At 36.3% G+C, this 15,741-nt stretch overlaps 1 protein-coding gene across 3 annotated transcripts in view; it reads left to right on the top strand.

The window, feature by feature from the left end:
* Positions 1-15,741, top strand: part of LOC139978424 (furin-like protease kpc-1) — a 73,214-nt gene that overhangs the window by 17,934 nt on the left and 39,539 nt on the right. For all 3 annotated transcript variants that reach the window (XM_071988640.1, XM_071988641.1, XM_071988639.1), the window contains exons 3-4: positions 7,340-7,441; positions 11,332-11,490. In XM_071988640.1, the coding sequence (XP_071844741.1) occupies positions 7,340-7,441; positions 11,332-11,490 (261 nt within the window). The remainder of the gene's footprint in view (positions 1-7,339; positions 7,442-11,331; positions 11,491-15,741) is intronic.

The raw sequence follows: 15,741 nt of genomic DNA, 5'->3' as shown, positions 1-15,741 counted from the left end.
GTTTAGAATGTTCTCTCCACAATTGAACATTCTAGGATCTACTGACCTCTAATTCAATAAAGTATAGTGTAGATTAAAATTTCTGTAGGAATATAGTATGAAGGTCTGACCTTACACAAGCTACTGAGTCCACCTTAGTTCTTCTTTTGAAAAGAAAAAAAAAAAACCTACTTGAACCAAAACATCAGGTCCAAGAATTTGTACTTAACAAATTTACTTTTATACTGTTTTTTTAATATTTTTTATTTAAAATCATTTTTTAACAGACTTGATCATCTCTTCAATTTTGACAATTTTGCTCAATTCTCATTTCGTGTTCCTAATACCATTAACTGAAAGAGAGAGTTAGCAACTGCGATGCAATGCTTGATATCTTCTGAATCAAATTGAGAGAAGTAAAAGCTTGTTTTGCTTCAGGGAGATCAACCATTTAATCAGCTTCTTACTAGTGAAACATTACAGTGTAACACAATGACAGTATATACTTAAGACTCGCATACTAATGTATTTTAGGTAAGTAACCCAGGAATAGAATCAACTACTTATGATATCTGTGAAGTTGTTAGATTAAAACCAAATGGGTTTGAATATTTAAGAGCAATGATAGGAAATGTCCCCCACCCCCACACACACACAAAAAGGAGTTATTTGATCTCAGCTCCATAATGAACAATTGAGTGGAGTGTATTATAGGAAAGTGCTTTTTATCAGTATTGAGAAGTGTATATAACTATCTATAGGAGGAAGTAAAATGGTAAATACTATATTTTGATAATAACTTTGAATTGATCTGATTTCTACAGTTGTCATAGCTTGTTGTAAAATAATAGACATGGGATATTCATGGGAAACCCCCCCATGCATTTTAGCTGCTCTCTCCTTCAGTTTTTAGGGTTATAATATGTCTGAGTCTTCCTGGAGTCAACTTCCTATGTTTCTTCTTGAGGTCAAAGACAAAGCAATTTTTAGTAAAGTTGCGGTTAAAAGGTTGCCAGTTAAAAGGAGTGTGGGTGCTTTGTAAATTGTGTTGCAAATGTCATAAAACTTGTTAAATTTCAGCGACAAAGAAATGTTGTCACTTCCTAATTATAGATCTATGTGTCATTGTCAAAATTAGTTAAGCCTGACGATCATCCCGTTTGAATTCTTCATTTCATTTTTGTGGTTTTTGTAATTTTGCTTTAAAATTGTTTGTAAACCAGAAACAGACTTTAACCTTTGGCTAATAATCGTGATCATTTCAAGCAGCTCAAATTTCATTGTGACAGGGCAGTATATATACACTACACTTTCCAATCATACTGTATGTTGTAGAATCCTCAAAAGTTGGAAGAGGTTGTCTGTCTGTCTGTCTGTCTGTCCTTCATGTGTGTTCTGGCATAGAGCATTGTGGATGGCTGAAACCTTCCCCAAAGAGCACTTTAACCCCAAAAAATAGATATGAGGTCAGTTGGTCCAGTTTGGTTATATTAATAACTCATTATTAGTCTCTGGAGGAAGACCAATTGAATACCAGGCAAAATTTAATCAAAAGCGTTTTGTGGTCTGGTTGCTATGGACTTATTGCAGTTCTGATAGAAAAAATATATATCATATAATTCACCCTACATGATTGTAAATTGGCATCAATCTGTTAAGTTTTGAAAGCATATTCTTTTCTTTATTTGTTCATTTGTATTTTATTAACAGTTATATACCACCTGTGGCATTGGTTCTTCAGTTTGATAGATATTGATATTGATTTTAGCCTTTTGTTAAGGAATTTCAAAATTTTGGCAGTGTTCAGTTTATGAGACTAGCTCCAGAGGTTGGTTCTGTGACCAGATCTACCACCACAAGTATGAACTGTCATGTACATTTATGTCAATTTCACAGAAAGTCAGTTAAATTCTATATTTTGTCGTACAATGTAATTTAAATGGTACATTTAGTGCAGTGTTAATGGTCCATTTAGTGCAGTGTAAACTATCCATTTCTCTCACAAAAAGAATAGTTTATCAATGTATCTTTGTGTGTTGAGTGATAAAGAAGTAGGAGATGAAGCAATTTATTTTATTTCCATTTAAGGGAAGCCACCTAACTCTCGCCCCATCCCCCCCCCCCCCCTCATCCTTTCCCTGGCTTTTCATGTCAAATTGAAATTTAATCAACTTCACCATCTATGCATTCAGTTAAACATGATCAAGTAGAATGGGCTTTTTGGTTTGGTTTGTTTGTAGTAGATCACTTGATTGGTGAAATACTCCTTTGTCTTAACAAATTATTGAAGAACTGAAACGTGGAGATGCAGCTAAGATGCAGCTCAGTACTGTGATTGCTGCTGTACAATTTTTACTTATCGTATATATGCGATCTGTACTGTGGAATAATGGAATATTTTGACTTTCCCATAATGGGATCCATCATTTTTGTTGGATTGTTGATTCCCTAATCCCGAGATCTTAGTTAAGATAAAGGTAGATTGGAGTGCATGTTTTGTTTGGAGACAGGTAAGTAGTGTCTTTTTTTTGGGGGGGGGGGGTTAATAGCCAAAACCAGATCAGTTTGGTGGTTGATTTAGGTGTGAATCCATCAGTATAAAGAAATTGTTAGGCCATTTATTCTTGTTCAATTATCCTTTCTGGCTCCTGTAGTAAATAATTCCTTGTAATTTGAAAACCCACTGTGTAGTCTCCATATAGTATTAAGTATAATGTATTTCAGGACTACAGACTTTTAGATGTGGCGGTTTGTTTACTTGGCTGTGCCATGCATTCATCTGTTTGTCTGTGTGGCAACCACAAATTCTATGTAATTATTTTGGGACAACCTCCTTTTTTTAAGGTCACAGGGTCTGAAACTATAAAAGCTGAGGTTTTTTTTTTTCTCCCTTGGAAGTATTCTCTGAAAGAAATGATTGGCAGTCAGAATCCAAATACCAAGCCTCCAAAGAGAGAGAAAAATGGGGATAATTTAAGAAAGATTTAAAGAGGAAGAATCTGTAAGAAAGATTCATTATTGACATTGTTAGTTTGAATGAAAACGTTCTGGGATAGTGCCAAAATGAGGAACCCTGCCTGTGAATAATTTACATTGTTAGTACGAATGAAACATTCTGGGATATTGCCAAAATGAGGAACCCTTTCCGTGTGTAGTTCAAAATATAGTTATTATACATATCCCACTCAAAGATCATTCTAAGAGGCCAAAATCTGTTGTACAATGCATCTTCTTACTTGATATACTGTACAGTACATGGTGAATACAAGATGTTATCAGAAGCTCTCCTGATCATGTCTGTCTTGTTTTGAAAACAAGAAAGTTATAAATTGTATTTAGGCAATCCTGTAAAGATATAAAACACAGGAAACAGGTGTTACCGGATAAGATTTGTGAGTGTGCTTTTATATTGTGTTTGGCATAAGGTTAGCTTATAATGTTGGCTAATGGCAAAATCCACAGGCGGCATCTAGCCATTAAAGTAACCTGTCTTTCGAAGCTGTTGATTAGTATGAATATCAAGGTGTTTCTAGTAGATAAATATTTGGAACTGTTCATATACATAAACACACATTATTCATACTTCGGAAGTAGAAATACGCTCTTCTAGAGTGGGAGGCTTAGAACCTGCGAAGAGAAAACATTCTAGAAGAAATACCGCTAGTAGGGAGGAAGAGTGTGAAAGAAAACACTGAAATTTACTTCACTCCTCTCTTACCTGTCTCCATAAGTACTTATGCATGAGTGCAAGGTGAGCACACTGGCTCCACTGGACCAGCTGGTTGCATGGATGATGGATGGATGCAATGGGGGTACAATTGGCTTCAGTGGACCTGCTGGATGCATGGATGGATGCAAGTTGCTCCCATTACATCCATTCATGCATCCAGCTGGTCAAGTGGAGCCAGTGTGCTCACCTTGCACTCATGCACCTAGGTAGAATGGAGATAGGTAAATATTATCGTTCGTAAATCCCCAAACCAGTAAGTTTCAGGGATTATGAACAAACACGTGTAGGAAATTTTTTCCCATGCATTTCGCACAACTGGTACACTTACACCAAAACCTACACGGAAGAGGCGATCCTGGCAGAAACATTACATGCAAATTTCAAGGATACTTTAGTTATGCAAAAATTTGTATTAGGTTTACTACTGTAGATGCAGATATTTCCTTCTGACTACAAATAGCTCTGCAAGAAGGAAATCCAGGAATGAAAACGGGGTTTGGAAAATCCAATACAAAACACACGTTAAAGGCTTTAGGATGGTACTGTAGGTTCATAAGGAGGAGGTTAGTGACCGCAGATAGGGTCATTGGGGGCGCAGCGTAGGAATGTTACCAGTTAATAGGCTAGGTAGATAGGTGCACGTAGGTGAAGGAGACAGGTTTGTATCGTCGTTCGTAAGAATTCAAACCAGTAAGTTTCGGGGGTATACTGAACACTTTGATATTAATACATCATATGATGAATATGTAAGAAGTGTGTGAAGCTGATCCTTACAGGAAGTCAGTCAACTTTATTTTAATGCATAGTGGCATACTCTTAAAAATGAAGCTACTTTTAAACTGATTCTCTTAAGTTTTATTGATTTTTCCTTTTTCTGTCAGAATAAAACAAGGAGATTTTGATGCCAGGGCCATAGGAATATTTGTCCTATGCTTTCTCATAGGAGGCGATGTAGCCAAAAGTTGCCTCCTTTTTCTCAGTGCTGACAGGACGCTGCTGCTGATGCAGTAATAATTTATCTACTTTCAGTCTCTTTTTTGCTGTTTGTAATATCACTCCGGTAATTGAGTCATGAGCGAAAGCATGGGGTAATAAGAATGGATAGTCAGTATGTACAGTATGTCTCACCATGATTCAACCGTTCAGAGAATTTTAAAATTCAATTTTCCCAGTTGAGGTACAGTAGTCTTTAGACTTTCAGCACTGCAGTCGGGGGGGGGGGGGCAGGGGGGTTAAGCCATTGGAGTCAGTGGAGGGTTAAATAACCAATTCACAGTAACTTCCAAATTGAATTTTCCCATGTTGAATTTTAATCCTGAGACCATGAGTCTTAGTCATCAGTGCTTCAACCATTGGACAGTACTGTACACACAGTATGGCAAATTTTAGTTCCTTTCAACCTTTTGCCATCACTTCCAAATTGAATTCTTCATGACACTATACAGTCGTCAGCACAGTCATGAGGGCTTGAACCAGTGGACTGTATTAAATACCAACTTTGACTTTCTTCAACTTTGGAATCAACTAAACTTTAATAATAATAATTATGATGGTGATTTATAACGGGCACATATCCACCCAGAGAGAGAAAAGAAAGCAAATAAGAATGAACAAAGAATTAAAGAACAAATCCTGCTCCCTATCTCCCGTCCCTCCCGTCCCTCCCCTCCCCCACCCCTCCTATTCTGCAAACAAAATGTAATAAACATGAGTAAAAACTTGGTACTTATAAAGATCCAGCCTTGGCAATGCAAAGTGCCCTTTTAAAAATATTTTTTGTGGCCATTTCAGAGTTTTTACACAGATTTCTGTTAGCCTGAACAGACATTGCCTGTTACTGGGGCTGTTTGTGAAATTTGTTAAGAGTACCTACAGCTAGTACTGGATATTAAATTGAGTTCCCTACAGTGAAGACCATTACATATATATGAGCAGAGCTGGTTTTTCTTAAATAATAGGTTCTGTTTATTTGTCACAAGTATTATCCATACTGTAGATATTATCTTCTTTGAGGGTCCCCTGATGGTGAGACAGTAACATGTAATTGGATTCCCCTGCCATGCCCAGGTTCTGAAAACGATATCTGTTTGTGTCATAATGAACGTCAAAACTATCGACTGAACAATGATTAAATTTGGCAAGCAGAGAGAATCCATCTCGGTATTCTCTCATCGAGTAATACATCTGGGGAAATACTACGGACACGGATCTGTTTTTATAAGAAATTTAGTCCTTAAAGAAGAGACAGTCTTTATTGTTCACAATTTGTACATGTTCTGTAGTAATACAGTATTATCACCAGAAGAAAGTAAATTCGTTTGGAACGTCACTGGTAAATATCCAAACCAGTAAGTTTTGGGATTAACCAATCCTAATAATGAAAATAAGATCAGCCGATTGACGTATTTAGTGTGTGTTAGAGTTTACTCATTCCCATCTAACGAACGTACACATTTGGAACTCATTATTGCCTGTAATCATTCCATCAAAGTCCCAACTTTATGGTTAATGATGATAACCCATTTTTTTTAAAACTTTAACCTCTAGCGTTCTTCCTTTCTAATAATAGATTTCCTCTCTCCTATCATCTAATATTGTCTGATTTTAGTTTTGTCCTCCCACAATAAATTTTGACATAATTTTCATTATTAAATTACCTTGATTGGTACAGCTGGAAGCACAATCTTGGCATACCATGTGTGCTGAAAATTACATGGTAGCAGTGAGTATTGCATATCTAGATACTGCAGGGTTTCAGACAGTAGTTACTTAATGTTCACGGCTACATTCTATTGCTCCCGAAGGATGGACAAACAGCATCATTTTTTTCCCTTCGGGTGCTGTACCTCCCTCCTACTAGTCACTTTATTGACCTCATGCATGGTAGATGGTTGTCACATCAAACACTCCATCCAAAATTCAAAAGTCTGTACACTGGATGATGATTGCTTTGCCGAGTCTTAAAGGGACGGACGGACAGACGGACGACCGCAGTGCATGACAGGATTGTACCAGATTGCCGTGTTAAGTTTCTACTGTACCACAGCATAAACCTGTTAACGCATGCAAAGACTGTGGAGAACATCAGAAGCAACATGGGAAATAGATATCACAAAACTGGAAGAAATAAAAAATTCTAAACAAACTCTCCGACCTATTGTATCAGTGCTGTATTTTCCCCATTCAATAATGACTACGTTCTGTTTTATGTATGTATAGCATTAATTCATGTTGTTTTGTACTTTAACTGTTTGCTTTGGTACTCTGGATTGAAATATGAAATATGGATTGTCTGTTTAATATCCCTCTTATCACAAAGCAGGTCCTAGAATTACAAATTAACATACTACATAATAACATACATTTACAAAATTAAACATCTCACAAGCTACGAGAAAAAATAAAAATAAATTATGATTAGAAAGTGTGAAAAGATGACACAATTGCTTCTAAAGTTAAAAAAAAAAATGTGCCATCTCAATCTGGAAGATGATGAATATAGTCTCTGTTGTAAAAAATTTGAATATATTCAAATTAGTAGGGTTTATTATTTGTTTTTGTTAGATATATGTCATTGTCAATCTGAAGCATAATTTACAATATTTAATGTTTCTTTTCTCTTGCAAATAGATTGTACCAGACCACTATCATTTTTGGGACCACCGAAATTCATTAAAACGTTCTTTACGAGAAACTTCAGAGAGGCATCACTTACTTAGACAAGAACCAGAGGTAAGAAGTGAAAACTGTTTTTCTTCTGTAATGAGGTACCTGGACCTGTTCTTATTGTGTTGTGTTCCCCAGACAACAATGCCCTCATCCTTTCTGTTCCATCTGCCTTTCTTTTCCCTCCTCCTTTCCCTAGCCACCCCCCCACCTCCCCCCAAAACTTCTCCCACAACTTCTCCCAATGTTACAGAGCTGACATTAAAATGGCTGTTGAACCATTTTAATAGTAAAACCTGTAAATGTAAACTATGGTATCTTGGTGCACTAGCTAATCTGTATTCCATGTTAACATTCCACATGAACATTCCAGGAGCCATTGCACACTGTAGTGTATTGCTCCCTGCAATGTCTACCCCAGATATCTGAGAGAAGCCACCTGGTCTTGGGACAATGGTTCACTGTCAGAGACGGCTACCACCAAGAGCTAGAGAGCAAATTTTTCTCTGTAAAAAAAGAACTACCCCTAATTCTTGATTGATAAATTACTGTTGAGGTGTACGTTTGTCAAGTCTGTTAAATCTGAAGTCTTTATTGATGATATTTTAATACAAAAGCCCCATGGTGTAAGGTATGTGCTTGTGGACGGAATTCCACTCATGTTTGCTCCCCGCTGTGGTATACACTGTGGGGCCTGTGGTTTGGCAGTAATGTGGAGAAATATATATGTAAATATATACGACTATGTTTATCATTAATACGGGAAAGTAACATAAACCATGGGTATGAGTTACCTGGGTGGCCTTTTATGATGCAGCCAATACCCAAAAGACTTTCCAGGTTGCATTAATTATTTACACCGTCTAAGCTTATTGGTCCAGAACTCCAGGTTGCCTTTCACTCTCCAGGATGTGTTTACAGTAGTAGTCACTTTAATATTTCACCCAAAAATTCTAGTGGGACAGTTTGAAAATGGAATCAGAAAAAAAAAGAAAAAGGAAATTATCTAAGACGTTTGAAGCTTTATATGAAATGGGGCAATTTTTATGATTCCATTCTCATTAAAAACAGTCGACATGCAGCTTATTTCCTTTCCTTTTCTTCAGTGATAATAATATTGCCTTTTTCATATATCTACAAACTTATCAGAAATTGATTATGGATCCACGTTAAACACAGCTCTATCAATCGCTCTCGAGCAGATGATGTCATCAGAATGAAATTCTTTTGTAAGAATGTTATGATGACAATATCATTCCCCATAGTTGTTGCCAGATAATTTTGCCAAAATTTCACCAAACTAGATAAAAGTAGGTTTCTATTCTTTGTGATGAAATATTCTCTCGGGATCTGGATTTTCAAAGGATGATCTAAAGAGAAAATTTACAGCAAATATTTTTTTAACTATCAACTTCCTTTGCCAAATTATCCCTTAGGACATTTAAGAGGAAACAGAAAAAAAAAATCCCCCCCCCCAACAATATATATATATATATTTTTTTTAAAAGATGCTCTTCAGAAACATATCCAAGAGAAAGTCTGTAAAAACATTCTTACTGTAAAAGTTTGGCTTCTATAATTCTAATGCCAAATAACTTCTTTTAGCAAATATGGTTACCGTAGTTTCAATAGTTATTGTACATAACCTTGTGATACCTCCATATGGAGAGACTGATAAAGTATATCTGCAAATGTTATTGTCCAATCCTCCCCTCGTCCCATTGTTTGTTTTAACCATTTCATTTGCATGAGTGGCTCCTCTTCCGTTAGATTAAGGACTTAGCATAGTACTGTACTATTACTGTACTTCCTACAGTACAGTAGCTTTGAAATTAATTAAATGCCAAAATATCTATTAACTAATTATCTCTACTGAAAGTCTGTTCGCAAGTATCCCAGTGAGAACTTGTATTCATTACCTGGCTACCATCTCATATTCCAAATTAAAATGTGGGGAAAAGTACAGAGAAAATTTTGTAAATCAAATTTAATTTTTCACCACTCCTTCTTACCTGTCTGCTCATAGCTACTGCAGTCTCACTTCTAGTATCCAGTATTGATCTGGAAACACTTTCAACACTGTCCCCGACCGCCTCAATGATAGACAATTTTTAGCCTACCGCTATTTTCGTTGTTACTACCAAATTTTCTAATCAAGTGTCATTTCCATAGTCACGGTCAGAAAAAATGTTTTTTTCCCTGGAACATAAATCCGACAAAGTCGGATTTCCCGCGGAACGCATTTTAGGCGGTGTCTGAGGGGGATGTGCCCCCTCAGAAGCTGAAGCTTTTTGAAAATTGAAGACCCAGTTGACGCGATTTGGTGGCCCATTTTTACAGTGATTGCCAGTGTATTACACATGTGTTAAACCATGTTACGGTAGCACATGAGTCGTTTTGTTGCAACATGATTCCCGGTATCGTAACTACAACCGGTATTTTCATCAACTTTCGTCTATGGTTCAAAGCACTTAGTAACGAGACTGTCAATGTCATAAATTCAATATGCATAGCCTAGGCTACAGTATGTACATACTCTTACACGCACGGTTATAAAAAATATAAAAAATAACACGCTATATTAGGGCCGTTGTGTTTTAACATACACTTCCAAAAGAAAAGCACAAAACTTGGAAAAAAGCAACCCACACCATCCTTCATTCATACTCGACGTAAGATATTAGATTATCACGTTCGCACATGGATTAAACTAGTAATCCGTACGCAAAAAGAAATTGGGAGTTCCCCACTATTCCATGATATTGAAATAAGGCAACCCCTTCAAGTTCAAAAGTTCACAATGAAAAGTTTTTAACTATCAACAAGTCACCACGTGTTTGGAACTTCAGACAATAAGAATGTAACATAGGGGCTACGTAAATACGGGATTATGAACTACATACATAAGAATAGTACAGATTTATTCATATCGTTAATCGGCTGTTGTTTACTCCAGAAAATATACTTTCAATACGTACAATATCAATCTTTCGTACAAAACTCTTAAAAATTAAAAAAGTGGCGAAAGATAACTATAAATGACATCGTGGAACCCCCCGCATTAATACACGAATCCATTTCACTACAGCATCAACTCTCAAGTACCGCACAGCAGTGTGTACAAGTACCGTACCCTAGGCTATAATAATATACAGTCCTGTGCGAAGATGGATTTAAACTGGATATACTCCCTGCGGTTTTGGCTCAAAATTTATTAAATCGTTATAATTATTATAACAAAATGAGGTGAAATGCATAAGGGTAAGATTTTGTACATGGGAACCTTCACAATCATCGTTTGAAGGAAAAATAAATAACGAAAATTTCAGAATAACTTTGAAGACCCGTAACATGCTGAGCCCAAGTAACGTTCGATATTTGGTGTAGCCTAGGTCACGTAGTGCACGTAGGCCTATATTGACCCGCAGATAGTGACTGACGGTAAATCGGTAATAATAGAGTATAATGTGCTAATTTAATGGTTCACATATGATGTTTTAATGTCGGACACATCTTATTTCTTTTCATTTTTCCCTTTCCCATCTTTCTTTCTTTCTTCCTCCCTCTTCATGTTTTTGCTGTCTGTTTTTTTATTTTTTTTTTTATCTCTGCTCCAAAATTTCCCGCGAGTGACGAAGATTTATTTTTTTATCTCTGCTCCAAAATTTCCCGCGAGTGACTAAAATTTCCCGGGAACGAGGTTCCCGTGTTACCTCTTTTTTCCTGGCCTGTCCATAGTCAAGTTATTTCCTTGGTTATTGACTAGATCTGAATCACAAATATTGCTTTCTGTAACTTCATTTCCCCATCATTGCACTTTCTCAATCTGCTGATACCTACAGCACAGTAGTTGTGTAAAATGTTTTTAAGATTGGTGTCTTAAGTTGCTAAATATTCATGATTCACGAATTGTTAAATATTTTCATATATTTTTTTTCATCTATTCTTCCCCACAGGTTAGATGGATAGAACAACAAACAATAAAAAGCAGAATGAAGAGAGATTATGTAAATTTAGATGCAGCTAATCTAGATCAAAATATAGGTCCAAAAATAGTACAAGATGGGTATGAGCCACATTTTAATGACGAGCGATGGTCCAAAGTGTGGTATTTGGTAAGTAAAATTTACAAATTTTAACTTTGCTATCCACTTACCTGTCTCATCTTAATTACATCCCTCTTGCTCAAACATGAGAAAATATCTAACGAAATATTTAACGAAAAAATGAGTGGAAAATCATAAACAATAATGGAAAAGAGGAACAATATTTTTGGCTAGAGCGGAATTCAATTCCAGTGACCTCAGGGTTATCGAGGTTCCACTTTTCAAAAAGAGCAGATGGAACAGGGAAAAAACCAGGCGAACAACACATAATGTAGACACTTTGGATGGTATAATGAGAAGGAAGGGCATTGACTGGGGAGGTCGGTCATAGAGGACACGCAGTGTTAAAAGGTTACCAGTTCATTCTAGGCACGGTAGAACGAGGTGCTAAGGTTGTGAGGAGACAGGTATGCTAGTGGCTCGTAAATATCCAAACCAGTAAGTTTTGGAGTATTTTCAAAACGAGAAGATGGATACTTGTATGCCACATCATTATTACAAGTGTTTGTGCAAATTTATATCATTCCAGATTTGTTTTGATTTTTCACTTACCTATCTCCTCCCAACTAATCCACTCTCTCTCTCTATCATGTAAACTTATGATGAAATCAGTAAATTTACTTCACTCTTCTCTTACCTGTTTCCATTCTACCTATGCACGGTAAAGTTGTTGCCACGGAGGTGACGTTATCTGTCGTTTTTCTCATTACTTATTTTTCAGATGGCATCTTTTAGAATTGTATTCGTTCCGTCACCTGGTAAACTAATCATATTTCACTGTACAAGATTAATAAGCGACTAATATCGTCAGGAATCCCTCTTTGGGTATCATATTCCGTTTCAAGTTTTTCTAGCCAACACGCTTGAGGGCCCAAGAAAACTCTGGGGCATGATCTCTTTTCATAGTGTTGAACAACCTGTGGCATATAACCAGACTCTGTTAAAGGTTTTGATTATTTGGAAGTCTTTCATTTAAGGAGGAACATTTACCTTGCTTGTGAATATATCATTGACTGGGTTATACAAAGGAAGGGGTGCTGACCTGAGAGTTGTCTCCCTCCCCCTTCCCCTCCGACTAAATTAAAACAAATTTAATCAGATTATTTCTGGGAGGCCACATAATGAATTTTTCCATCGATTTTGAATTTAAATGTCGTTTTATTGGCAGCTTCTTCTAACCTCAGAATGAACCCAATTTTGCAAATTAGCATTAATAAAGAAAGAAAGCAGATGCAAGGGGGAAAGTAACGTCTGGACACGTCCAAGGTTTTGTTTCAAGTCGTGGACGTGATTAGCGTAACATGTTATCCCTAGTGTATCATCTGAAAACGTTATCAATATCGTCTGCCGTCACAGTTGTTTACCGGTAGTCTCCCCTGATTGATTCCTCAAGCCCCAGAGATGAGACTGGCTGTGAATTATTTTATTTTTTAGAGTTTTCCAGATATCCGTTTTCTATTCAGATGAAACCTGTTAAATCTATGCCACCTCCACTAAATTTTTGGGCAGAGCTTGTCTGCTCCAGTTTGAAGGAGTTTTAAAAAACAAAATTGTCAGACCGAGGCGCCAACCTTTTTTTAACTTCTCCAAACGAAGGGACTAATTTCAGCATCAGTTGTGGGTACCCCTGGGGTAATAAAAAAATCAAGTCAGGACTGAATGAAACTTATCAAATAAAGAATGTTCTTCATTTATTAACTCCTTGAGAATAGCCTGAAACATCTCAGAGAATTTCTAGCAAATGGGGTAGGATGGGTTGTCATATTTTCTATAAATTTGCAAAATTGCTTTGACCTACAACAACATAATTCAAGTTGAATCTTTGAAGGTTACCTTCCACAAGATTGTAAATATATTTATCCAAAAATAGATTGGAATGTTCTTGCAAACTTGCCTTAATTTCCTTCTTTAGAGGTTTTTTCCTCTAAAATAAAGCAAAATGTCAAATCCAAATTATTTTAACTCTGATAGTCAGCTATTAATGAGTTATATATAAGTTTAATATTTATGAAAATATAAACACAAATTTGGATTTTAAGGAAGAAAGATAACTTAAAAATGTATTACCTTTCTCCTGTACATGCACACTCAGATTTAATTCCCTAGCCTATAAAAAACTAGTAACATTTTCATGCTGCTCCTTAAATAACCCTCTACCCTATTACTTCCTATCAACCATTTAAGAAGGCCACAACACATGTCTCTTAGTCACCAATGGTTAACCCACTTATACCCAAACCAGGGAGTTTCTCGGGTTATCTTGTGCTCCAGTTTCTGCAGGGGGAGAGGCTTTTGTTACAAGAGCAACCAGCTGGATACTTCAAAACTTGTAAGCTGGCAACATTGTATTATCATATTATCCCCGTCCTGTCTGAACATATCATGATGCTGAGCTTGTTAGATGTAAGTACATTTAAAGGGTTGCGAGATTCCGAGTCTTTATATGTGTTCCACATAATTATTTCGTTGCAAGGGCTCTTCATTAGTTTATATTAACTCATAGTGCCTGTTTTGGAAGTGTTCTAAACACCACTGTACGGTACCATTTGCGGCCTTCTGCGTAAATAAATGATGTGGAAAAATGCTTGTCAGCAGTGAATAAATTTAATTAAAATTTGTTGGGTGAAAAGTGTCCCTTCAGGTTGGATTTGATTTGATTATTAAAGTACAATCATGTATGTATGTGTGTGAATTGAAAAAAAAAATAGGTTTGTATGTTTACATTATTGACACGTTCAACAAAGTCCTTGAAAAAACTTATTATAAATTAAACTTTTTTGTTATTAAAGTAGTAATTTAAGTTGGTTTTGGTAAATTTTGTCAAAAATGCTAAATTGGATACAGAAATCCCATAACAGTGTAATTCATTACCTCGACGATAAATTAAGTAAATGCAATATAGTTGAAAACTCTGAAATTTTCCAATTTTTGCTTGTTGCATGTGATTAATAATGCTGATATCAAATATGTGTTTTTAACAAAGAAGTGTTGAGAATCAAAAGACATTTTTCCAATTTTTTTTTTTCGTGTCGTTGGGCATAATGAAAGACATCGACAAAAGGGTTGAGCAATTGTAATTCTATTTTGAGAGTAATTTACTCAGGATAGGGTTTGTTAAAATTGACCCCAAATTACCAAAACAGCTACTGCAGTATTGCAATAGAGCAATGATGTCTATAAATACTTTGTTTTTAAAAGGCAGGATATTTCCCTTACCAAACCGGCGTCATACACCTACCGTGTACTGTACATGTTATTTAAGGAATCCTGTCATCACTTTATTACACCCCATGACACCATTTTAAGACTGTTATGTCTTTACTGCATAACAGTCTAAAGTATTCATTGTCATTACTGAAAGCTGCTTTGTATATGGTGAAGTGTGTACACTACACTATGCACACAGCTATGTAGGCTGTATAATTTGTTTCACAATCAAGGCGTGAAACAGGACCTACTTTGCACCGTTACTGTAGTAGTAGGTACCATCTGAGTAACTCCTTCACGTGTGGTGTAGCAATAAATTTCTCAGAGTGTTTGAATTTGCTTGACATTCTTTTGAAATGGTACAATTTTAATTCTTAAGTTTAAATACGGAACTTTGGTTATGACAGTATATAAACTTTAATAATCGCGGAGGCTGTAATTCCCCCAAGTTTACTTTCGGTGTATTGACCGGTCCTTCGTAGAAGTCAGCTATTCTCGTTTCCATTGTCATGTTCTATAAATAAGTTGTCATCGCCGAATACTTATGGCATGGTTGTTGAAGTAGTTGTGTAAACTATTCAACATGTCCTAAGATGCATGTTTCAGTATTTGCACATTGTTAATTTGATCGTGTGGCTAAAAGCTGGCAACAGTAATTCCCTTTCCTTGCTGACCTGTCTCCTGACAACCTCAGCAGTCTTCCAGCCTATATAGCGAACTGGTTAAACGTTTTAACATGGTGCACCCTCATGGGACGATCAGTACCGGTCAATACCCCTCCTAATTCTACCACCCAAGTTGCCTAGAAGTGTATTTTGTTTTGGTTGTTCAGAGACTTTTCACAGTTGCTGTGCCTCAGATACTGTTAGCAGTTTTCAACCAGGTTGTGATATTGCTTTTGTTTTATATGCTTCAGAAAATAAGTATTCGTGCTAATGTGCTAGTATTCAGAATTTGAGTGTTTTATTTGCATCATTTCTCACCATATAGCTATGAGGGACAGGCAGTTGTTCGTTTTACACACTCAGTAGTAAGATTGACAAAGGAATTTGC

The sequence above is a fragment of the Apostichopus japonicus genome, chromosome 13 (assembly GCF_037975245.1).
Source record: "Apostichopus japonicus isolate 1M-3 chromosome 13, ASM3797524v1, whole genome shotgun sequence".
Lineage (NCBI taxonomy): Eukaryota > Metazoa > Echinodermata > Holothuroidea > Aspidochirotida > Stichopodidae > Apostichopus > Apostichopus japonicus.
The sequence above is the reverse complement of the archived record's forward strand: the minus strand, read 5'-3'. Positions and strand labels throughout refer to the sequence as shown.